Source organism: Gekko japonicus, unplaced genomic scaffold (assembly GCF_001447785.1).
Source record: "Gekko japonicus isolate JY-2015 unplaced genomic scaffold, Gekko_japonicus_V1.1 scaffold584, whole genome shotgun sequence".
Classification (NCBI taxonomy): Eukaryota; Metazoa; Chordata; class Lepidosauria; order Squamata; family Gekkonidae; genus Gekko; species Gekko japonicus.
In genome coordinates this window covers 945,897-957,033 of record NW_015173141.1, presented here as the reverse complement: position 1 = coordinate 957,033, position 11,137 = coordinate 945,897, and the positions used below count along the sequence as shown (strand labels likewise).

Sequence of the window (11,137 nt, the reverse complement as noted above, 5' to 3'; positions counted from 1 at the left end):
TAATGTAGGTTCAAGAAGAGGCAATCTTAAACATCTCTTCACTTTCTAAGGACAAACAACAGGCAAGAGATACACCAGGGTGCATGTTGCTCAAGCAGTCAAGTTGTTATACTATGGAATTCAAAACATGATTAATGAGGGCTGTTTGGGCATTTCTGCCTTTCATGTAGTTTTTGCAGTCCACTACTCTGGTCTGCACAGATTCAAATACTGTGTGCAAACTGAAACTTGCTCAGTTGCCTATTCTAATCACAGCTCCTGAAGGTCTCCTAGGGTTTGGAAGGGATTGTTTTGCTTCCAAAGTACAAGACAACAAATAAAAGCAGAGGGCGGCCACCCTCAGAATGCATGCACAAGAAAGGAAAAAGTGATGTAAATGGGGAAAAGTCAGGAGATGCAGAAAACAGAAGAAAAATGTAACCATTCAAGCAGAATCTCGCATAGGATAAATATATGGATGTACTCTCACAGCTTTATATGAAGCATGAGTAGCCTGTGTGCTGGGGAGCCCCGGAGAAACTTGCTGGATGTATATAGGTGGACCCACAACTGGAAGCAATAGGTATACTGTGGTATGTGCTGCAGAACTAAGGCCAAGAGCTGGTGGGCAAGAGGGATGGGAGCTCAAGCCCACATATAGAAAGAGACTGAGGCGGCTGACTATTTTTAGACTAGAACACTGGACATTCACAAGATGTTGCTTTAAACCATGTAGAAAGTTGAATGCCATCCATGAAACCAACCTGTATATTCTGTAGCAGAAGCTACTGAAGAGGTTGTAGATGCGTTTTCCCAATCCTTTTCCCCATTACGACTGCCACAGCGAGTTGGAGATAAAAATCCTTCCACAGATTCAGACCTAAAAGTTGTAGTTTTTAAAATAAATATTTCCAACTTATTATCAAGCGTTCTTAACATTCAAATAAAATTACGCAAGGTCTAACAATAACCAGTGTTCCCTCTAAGCTGAGTTAGTGTGAGATAGCTCACAGTTTTTTAGCCTTCGGCTCACACATTTTTGTCTTAGCCCAGGAAGGATGGCTCCAGAGCAAACTAACTTATGCATGAGCCAAATCGCTCACTCACAACTTTAATGCCAGTAGCTCACAAAGCAGAATTTTTTCTCACAAGACTCCAGAACTTAGAGGGAGCATCGACGATAACCACTATTGAAACCCAATCAAGTGACCTAAAAGCACAGTAATTTATCTACATTCCTGGGTGGCATCTGGAACAGGAGGATCATCAATCATAGTTTACCAGTAGACTGGGCTGATTTCTGATGACTGTCAAAAGACTTCACGCCCACCCACCCCTTTCCCCTGCAATGTAATCACAATGAATGAAAGGACAGAATACCCATGCACACCTTTGCCTTAAATCTTTCTAATATCTCCACTCTCATTAATTCCACTCTTTGCTGGTATCTGAGAAATACTGAGAAGACAATACTGGTGGGAATGAATAGTTCAAGTAAAGGGTGGGAATAATGACCTTAGAGAGATGGTGAAATGCTGCCATCTAGGTATCTGTATCTGAGCCATCTGTCTTTACTTTGCAAACTTAAAATGTACTCTACTGTAAATCCAATCTAATTTAGACAATTTAATTCAATTGTGGAATGTTCAGTGGTCTATAAGTTTACATTGATCAGTCTATTCACAGAACCAGTGGGCATGCAGTAGGCATGAGAAAAGCACTGAATGAACCCACAGATGTTGACTCCCAGCCTGTAGCAGTCATGTGTACTCAATTTTTTTGCATGCCAGTACAAAAACTGCATAATTCACTACAGGCTGGGGAGTTAACATGCATCTTGAGTGCTGCGTGATGCTAGTGTGAACCTGTAGCACTCAAATGAAGACTCGTCATTGTGTCAAATTATTCTTCATTATGTTTAAGAATTGCATCACTGAATGAGCACTGCTGTGCCAATCAAAAGACAACAATAATTTCTATAAAAAGGATGTGGTAACTGAAGATTTACCGTGGTGTTCTCTTGCCTGACTGCACACTGTCATTGTCTCCTGTGTTCAGAGATGCCAGTGAAAGGCTAGATACTGGAAGGGGGGAAAATCAATAAAATAGTAAACCTAGTGAAATACAAACAAGTTCAGATACAAAAGCTGCATTCAGATTTGTAGGCAAAAAACAGTTTGTTACTTTGCTAAATTTAGACATCACAAGTGTCTTGCATCACACCAGGAATTCTTCAGTAAGTGCCCCACATTCAGGGAAGGAGGCAGAGAATAGATGAGATGGAGGACTTTAAAGGCTTGCCTTTGTCACCAACAAATGGTTTATTCTGCGGGTAGCCAGGGTATTCATAAGAAAGTGAGGTTCCCCCACAAATTCTTGCAGATTTTCCATCTGTAACTGGGCCCGGGCTGGCCCCTTGGGAGAGGACAGCAGGGTGAGGAAAGAAGGGAAACCTGAAGATGGGGCAGATTAAGGTAGGTTGGTTGGAGGTAGGAAGGAGAAAAGGGAGCAGGAAAAGGGAAGAGGGCTATGGGGGCTTTCAGGGAAGAGAAAAAAGAAATAGTGGGGGAAGGGGAAATGAGATGCCCCTTGCAAATCCTTGTGGGTGCCCTGTTTGTTTTATCTACATCTTGGAACACTAAAGTGCAGGCATACACTGAAACAGATCAATTATAATATGAATTAAGGTTCTCAGCTAAGCACCTCCAGGCAGGGGCAGGCTGGCCATTACAGAGTCTGCGGAATTTCCCAGCAGGTCGATGGCCTGCCGCCACTGGAGCCAGTCCAGCCCAGGGTCGAACAGCTAGGTGCAGGGCCCAGTGAAGATGACTCCTGGCCTGGGCAAGCCAGGTCTAGGGCCCAGCAGACCTGCAGGGCTGTCTGGCTCCTTCTCCCTCCATTGGTGGAATGTTTGTCCTAAGCAGAATCACTACTATCCACAGAGATGAGCATCTAGCTAAAGCAGAATGTTCCTGTATTGATTCAGTTCACGGAGTGTTTATTTGGGGAGGTCTGCTGCACAGCATCTCAGCTGCTTTAGGTCTGCTGGTAGTATTGTTTGTTTGTTCTGCAGGTAGTATTATAGCCCAAGAATGGCCAGTGGCACAAGCCGATGGGTTCTTGGCTCGTGACTCACAAGCAGTAGCTGTTGAGTGATTGGTGGTCTGTCTCAAAGTGCACATCCCTGTCCTCAGTCTAAAGGTGAGCATCTAAATATAGATGGGAGGGAAGAATAAGTGCAATGGTGGCCTATTGCACTCCTTAAGTTTCCTGGAAAAGCAAAAGGTTGATTACTCAGCACTTAAAGCCAAAGCTGGTTTGTTACCTGGAGGACCTTTGATTGGAGTCTTGGGTGATTCAATATGATCTCTATGAATAGATTTTGGTCGTGGCTTTTTCTGTTTGGATGAATGGGGGCGGGGCTTTATGACAATGTCCATTTCTTCCATGAGTTTTAGCTGCTTCCGCCTCATATATTCTTGTTTAATGAACTCTCGTCGTGCTTTTTCATCTTCCTTCTTCTGACGTTCTTCCTCAGACTTCCTCCTTAGAAATTCAAGTCACTATTAGCAAAAACATTCTTCTTGCACAAGCAACAAAAACGGCAGCAGCAATAATTGTGACTTTTTAACAGTGCTGGCAAAATACCAGATACATTTCCAGAATGTACTCAGTTTTCAAATGTTAGTGTAATAACGTATCTTCACTTTCATACTTAAGATTTGTGGGGCAATTAATAATTTCAGGAAAATTTAAAAGACAGGCAAAGTCATGAAATATCCAGTGGGACTAGAAATAATGGAAGAAAAACCAGCGAGTTCTCCCTTTGATGATCAGTAGCACCAGTTCTACTAGCTAATGTTAAAATTTATCACAACATTTCAGTTAACAAAACTTTAACACAGCATGTGTTTGTATGAACTTGAGGCTTATTTGGTTTTTAGTAAAATTCAAAGAGAAAAACTCAAGATATTTAACTATGAACTATATTAAGATTTGTTCAACAGAATATCTAACTCAGTAGATTCTGATCAAACAGACATTGCTATTTAGCTTGTAGGAAACTATGACATTTAAAATTTATACTTTTAAATTCCAGACACACATCAAATAGTACAATGTTTGAGCAATATAAATCACATCATTTATAATATAGTTAAAATATAAATTACTATATTACAAATTACGTGTTTTATGTTGTTAAAACAGTAAAATAGGTTTAGGCTTGATAAGAAAATACCGCATATATTTCAAATTCCTCCCAAATTTCCGCAACCTCTCCTTTCCTTGGTTTCCCCCATGGCTTCAAAATTTCTGGAAATTTTATAGTACTACTTCCCCAAACAAAGACAGACATGGCCATTAGTTGCCAAAATTGGCTCTTTCATATTAGAATTTTTAAACATAGTAATTGGCCCTTTCATATTAGAATTTTTTAACATAGTATATAGAACATCAGATGGGAGACTTCTTGGAGGAAGGATCACTTTTATGACACAGCAGATAGTATATAAAAGCTAGTTTGGACTTTGAATGCCCAGTTAATCTCACTTTGTTTCTTCCTTTTTATGTTCCAATTCCGTTTCCAGCTGCTGCTTTCGAAGTAAGGTTTCTCTTGCCCTTCTCAATCGCTTCTCCAATAATGCAGCCCGTTTTACTGCCATATCATCTTCAGCCTTCTGATCATCCTAATAGCAACATTTATGAAAAAATGAAATCCACTGAGAAGACTCAGGTAAATCCTTCACTGAGCCTTCCCCTTCCTCAAAGATCTCCAGTATGCTAACTTTTCTTTAGATCTGCTATAAGTTTAGCAATAACAAAAAGGAATTGCTTTCTGCCTTGCTACATTAGTACAGAAACATCTCATGATTTATTTAGATATTTATATTCTCCCCCTTTCTCACTAACAGGGAACAAAAGTGGCTTATGACACAGTTCTCCCATCCTCCATTTTATCTTCACAACAACCCTGAGGCAAGCAAGGCTGAGTGAGAGTGACTGGCCCAAGATCACTCAGCAAACTTCTATGATGGAGTGGGTTTTGAACCTGGGTCTCCCTGGTCCAGGTCCAACACTCTAACCATACCATACTGGCTCTCACTTATGATGTTATGATCTCATGATGTACTCACCTTGAAAAAGAATCCACAACACACTTTTTGGTCATCCTCCAATTGCTCCTTGTCACTCTCGCCCTCTGATTTCTCAACAGACTCTTCAGACTTTTCTGGTGGTTTCAAGTTTGAGAGGGGGACTTCTATGAGGTTAGCAGTTTTAGATAGAGGTGGTGGCAATACTGGTGGGTTCAGTAGCTCTTCACTTGGAGTGAGGCATACAGTTTCAGTAATGGGCTGTGATAGTACTTCAGATACTGTGGATTCCAGAGGTCTGATCTGGTTTTCCTCTGATTTTTGTTCAACGACTTCTTCTGTCGCTTTTTGTTCCACTTCTTTCTCACCGCCTCCTTCCTTGTCAGCTTCCTCAGTTGTATTTCTGACCCCTTTCAAAAGGCTTCCCTTCAAATGAGGTTCACATATACGTTCACCGTCATCTCCAAAACAAACAAATGATCTAGTCTGAATGGATACCTGACTTGGAGAAAATCTTCTCAAACGAGGAAGACTATCCACAGATCGTGGAGCAGTCAAAGTGCGATTCAAAGGTGTTAATTTCAGCTCATTTGGCCTAGGAGTCCTTTGTATTTTACTAGGGAGAGTGGAATTCTTCCTGGAAGATGACTGTGGGGACTGGTGGGAAGGTCGGGGAGATTCCAATGAAAATGAGGTGATGGGAGATGACCCAGTAGATCTCAGAGAAGATTTAAGCTCCCGAATTTGTTTCTGGGGAGAAGGCTGAGGCGGTGAAATAACCCAAGCTTGCTGTTCCCTCATCTGCATTAGCATTTCTTGCTGAAGTGATAACCGTTGCATTTCCTGCTGCAGGAAATGTAGGGAAGAATTGAGCTTTTCAATAGATTTTGTATACTCCAAAAGGTCACCTTCATTGATGTTCTCTTCTGAAGGACTTGCCAAATTACATTGCTTCTCAGAATCAACTGGAGTACTTGGGGACTTAAGCCATTTGGCATGGGGTTTTTCAATGCTCTCCTTTATTTTCTCTGAATCCTTGTTAAGCTGTTCACCTAGCTTTAGTGTTTCTTTTTCCTTCAGCTTGCTGTCAGTAAACACTTTCTCATCCTCTGCTCCAGCCGCCTCTTCTCTCAGTGGAGAAATCCCATCACTTTTCTTTTTTACAACATTAAGGAATGCCGTTCTTCCCATTTTTTGCCTCTGCCTCGTGAATGCAGCCTCAACTTTCTTCTTCTGGGCTTCAATTGCTCGCCTCTTCTCTTCCAGCTTCATCTTCAACTGTACCATTTCAGAGGCCAGCAACTGTGTAGTGTCTCTTCCCTGAGGGAGAGGAGATTCCTCGGGTATTTGAGCCCAGGAAACTATGTGAGGAATGTTCAGCTCAGAGCCTTCTGGGGTTGTTTTCTGAGAACTGCTTCCACTGCTTCTGCTGTCTGTGTGATTAAGTTTCTTAAATTTCTGTTCCGCAAAGCTGGTCATTTTGACTCCTGAGCTTGAAGAAGCACTACTTCCTGCTTGGGATTTGGCACTTATTGAGCTTGGACAAGGACTTAATTGCTCCTTTTGGTTGACACCTTTGCTATCAAAGTCATGCAGAAATCGAGATGATTCTTCCATATCAGAGTCAAGGCTTACAGTATAATCCCTCAAGGTAGAATCTTCATCCATAGTCTCTGGAATGTCTGAAGGGACGTGGATTCCCGTATCTGCTTCTGTATTGTCAGTTATGGGACTGAGAGCACCCTTTGTGTCTGCAATTTCGGGACTACTCTGATCGGGTTTGATGTTTGAATTCAAAATGTTCATCTCCTTGTTGTGAAGGAAAAACCCATTTGTAATTTGCTGTGGCTGAGTAACACTGGGAGATTTCTCAGTATCATGGATAATTTGCAAAGCCTGTTCAATGCTTGGTGCCTCAATCTGATTGCCATATTCATCAGTTACTAATCTGTTTTGCAGTGCTCCATTTGGGAGGTTATATGGGCTAACTTGGTTGGTATTCCTTTGATTACTATTGATGTCTGGACTACTGTGAAAGTCTCCATCCTTTTCTTCTTCAATATCCTCACTTTCATCTTCTCCATTCACAGGCTTGAAGGACAGGTTTTTTCTAATATGTCTGGGCATGCAGTCAGTATTCTTCTCAAGACCTTCATTACTAATGGATCTAGTCATTACTCTGTTTGGATTTGTGATACGGATGCTATCTTCTTTGTCAAAAGAAATATCAAATGAAACTCCATGCACTGAAGATCTAAAAGAGATTAAATTGATAAAGTCTTTTAAATAACCTCATATCTTAATATTTTAAAGAGTGTCTTTTGTAACTCTGCTGCAACATTAGGTGCTTCTCCTTCAACTCCTCCTTTAGCTTCCTTATATGATCCCAGACAACCAAGAAATCACACCGAAAACACAATAATGTTACAAAATAAAGTAGCCGCTCAGATTTAGTTACTTGACAGCAAAGAGGGCAAATAAAATTGAGCAAGAACAGTTCTTCACAGAGTGGTCACATGGGGGCAATCCCTCCCAGTGGGATCACTAATTGCCCTCCATCTGAATCAGTGAATGCTTTCAAGATTCTTTTGTTACTGTTCCCAAACAATTCCCAAGCAAACTGACCTTGCCCCCAATCCATTCAACCCTGATAAAAACTGATAATACAGTTATCATTTTAATGCATTACATTCACCCAAGAATTAGAATCTGATTTGTGCATATTATGAATGTATTGCAAGTAAAACAACAACAAAAAACCCCATGACAAATGTTGTGACTTCAATATCATTATATGATTTCTTGAATATAAAAATTCCTTCCCAAGAAGGAACTTCCTCCCTGAGCACACTCTTAGTGATTGATAAATGGAGCTTGCAAAATAAGAAAATAAACTTAAGCCATAAGAACAGGTCTCCAATAGTACTCCCAGTGTTATCTTCTGTGTTAAAACAGCAGAATAAAATTACCAATGCAGTAATTGCTAAAATAGCACTATGCCAAGACAGGTAAACTCATGGAGATGCAGTAAACATAATGCAAAGTTATAAATTAGTTCACATGCAAGTTACACACAGTCAAGGATGAGAATGAGCCTTGGATATGTGCCACATTTCCTGCAATACACAGAATCTTTAATACAAAGAGTCTATACACAGTGATGGGTCTACATGTGTAGGTTTTGCTAACATAATCTATCCTCCATCAAGTGTGTGTGTCTGGGAGTTCAGTAATATAGTTCTTGCAAAATGGGGCCTATTTGACTAGATGTGTTCATACACAGGTCATCGTAAAGACTCTATATATGATTGGGAGAGAACATGGAAGCCCAAAGCTCACTCATGTGCTCACCCATGTGCATAAAGGACCATCTACTTCCACCTGAGCCCACTTGTGGCACTTCATTTATGGGAATACCTCCCTGCACCCAGTCACCTGGCATCTGTTTTTTTTTTTTTTATAGTAACAGGTGTCAGGTGAAAATGTCTTTTTGTAGAATTTAAATTTGTCTTCTGCTGCCCCTGGCTTGGTCTTGCTGCTGCCATTTGACTGATTTATTTTATTGTCCTATGAGTTTATATTTATTTTGATTTTTGAATGTTGGTAAGCCATCTTATGAATCCTATGAGTTGGCAGGCATTATAAGCATAATGTAAATAAATAAGTAATCATGCTGGGTGTGAAATGTTTTCCAAGTCAGCAATCAAGAACAACATAGGAAACCCAAATGTTTGCAAGATCCTCAACTTGACAAATGGCTTACCGTTTTTCTTTGGGCCAAGTCCCTACATATCCATCCACATAAGACATAGATGTAGATCTTCTAATGTTGCCTGCTTGAAACCAATACAAAATGTAACATAAATGTTCATTCTTGGGAAATAAAAAATAATAATAATCTAAAGGAAACATTTTGAAAACAGATCAAATTTGTCATATATTAAGACAACTGAAAATGGACTTCTAAGATCAATGCAAACTAAAAAGGTTACATACATTAGTTATATGCTAAATACATTTGTCAGTAAAGTAACATCGTATGCACATCTATATCTCTGTACAATATTATCCAGTTAAAACTCTGAGCTCAAATAGCCAAATTCTCACTAACATCAATTAATTTGGAATCATATCCTCCTATTTACCTGAAAGGAAGACTAAGCTTTTTCTCAGGAATGCTGTCAAGAAAAATAGAGGGGCCTCTTAGATTCACATAAAAGTTATAGGAATTTATGGCAACAAAAATCTGTTTGCATAGAACCTTTTTAAGGGGGTTATCTTACACATTCAGAATCGTCTACCTTTCAGGTAATGTAGGATATACTTCAGCCAGCTGTATTTAACATCATTGCTTATTTGCAACAGAATCTTCCTTCTCCTGTTTTTTTTAAAATATAAGCTTTATAATCTCTTTGTTTCTTTTTAGTATGCTGAAAGAGGGGCTGGGCTGTCTTCAGTTTTGTTTTGTTTTTCTTTTTAGCAAACGAGAGCAGCAAGAACAACATTTTGGTACCTGAGAACATAAGAACATAAGAGAAGCCAAAGTTGGATCAGGCCAATGGCCCATCTAGTCCAACACTCTGTATCACACAGTGGCCAAAAATACCAGGAGCCATCAGGAGGTCCAGCAGTGGGGCCAGGACACTAGAAGCCCTCCCACTGTTGCCCCCCCCCCACAAGCACCAAGAATACAGAGCATCACTTCCCCAGCCTGAGAGTTCCTATCTATACCGTGTGGCTAATAGCCACTGATGGGCCTCTGCTCCATATGCTTATCTAATTCCCTCTTGAAGCTGTCCATGCTTGTACCTTATTTATTTACGGTCCTAAAATGATGTCAGCATCTAACCTGAACAGAGTCATTAACATGTTCAGCAGCCCCACTACTTTTATCAATAATTTCAGGCCCAATCTAGTAATTTCAGGGCATGCATGCTGCATTGCATAAGGTGGTGTGAGACTTTAAGAAAACAAGCAAACTTAAAACAAGTTACTTTGCATAGGAATAAAAGTTCAACATTCCAGTGTCATGCTGTTACCTGGAACAGATGAATAAGGCTGACTGTAAGTATTCCTAACAGGTGGAATCTGGTGAGATGGTTTAAATGTTGGTCCAGCCACACTGGGGGGGGGGGGGAGAGAAGAAAAGACACACACACATGCTGTTATAGTTACATCTGAAAGCCATTTGAAGACTATCTGAACACGGTGGGGCTGCATTCAGATTTCATGACAGATCTCTAGCTGCTTCTTTCACACAAACTAGGATTCTAACCGTGGTGTTATCCCAGTTTAGAAACCCTGTGTGTGTGTGTGTGTGTGTGTGTGTGTGTGTGTGTGTAACTTGCCCAGGTCCCTATATTCAAATATCATGGCAAATAAGAACTTGAAGGTTTCTGAATCCAGGAAGACTTCAAATGCACTCTGAGTACAGGAAAGGGAGTGCACGAACAGGGCAACGAGCAGTGTATACACCTCTCGTAGTCAAACAGAGGTTGGTAATGGTGTCTGAATGTTTGGTGTCTGAATTTAGGGCCGAAAACATCGATACATCAGGACAACTGAAATTATTTTGTCAAGATTTAAAATGTTGATTTTTATCTGGAGCTGCAGCCTGAGAGAAAGCATTCTCATTGGAGGGTGGATTGATTTTAAAACAGTAATGTAATTCACCAAGCAAACAAGGGAGGGGCTGTGGCTCACTGGCAGAGCACCTGCTTGACACGCAGAAGGTCCCAGGTTCAATCCCCAGCACCTCCAGTTAAAAGGATCAGGTGGGAAATGATGTGAGACACTTCAGCATGAGACCTGGAGAGCTGCTGCCACCCTGAGTGGACAATACTGACTGCGGTGGGCAAAGGGTCTGACTCAGTAGTGGGCAGCTTCACGTGTTCAAGCCAAATTAAATCTATTTAAACCAAACGTTGCCATTTAATATCAAGATACTTCCTGAAAGTGTGTACTGATCAGTTCTTATAATGACACGAATATACTGATTTAAAGCTGAGTACAGCCTTTATACAGCACATGAAAGCTTATACCAGAGGTGTCAAACTCATTTGTTA

At 40.6% G+C, this 11,137-nt stretch overlaps 1 protein-coding gene across 1 annotated transcript in view; it reads right to left on the bottom strand.

Annotated features, from left to right (window-relative positions):
- Nucleotides 1-11,137, bottom strand: part of CAMSAP2 (calmodulin regulated spectrin associated protein family member 2) — a 110,166-nt gene that overhangs the window by 1,751 nt on the left and 97,278 nt on the right. Inside the window, exons 9-15 of the mRNA XM_015422284.1 lie at nt 10,112-10,194; nt 8,836-8,908; nt 5,115-7,326; nt 4,531-4,667; nt 3,305-3,525; nt 1,988-2,060; nt 744-859 (exon numbers count right to left, since the gene is read on the bottom strand). Coding sequence (XP_015277770.1) covers nt 744-859; nt 1,988-2,060; nt 3,305-3,525; nt 4,531-4,667; nt 5,115-7,326; nt 8,836-8,908; nt 10,112-10,194 — 2,915 coding nt within the window. The remainder of the gene's footprint in view (nt 1-743; nt 860-1,987; nt 2,061-3,304; nt 3,526-4,530; nt 4,668-5,114; nt 7,327-8,835; nt 8,909-10,111; nt 10,195-11,137) is intronic.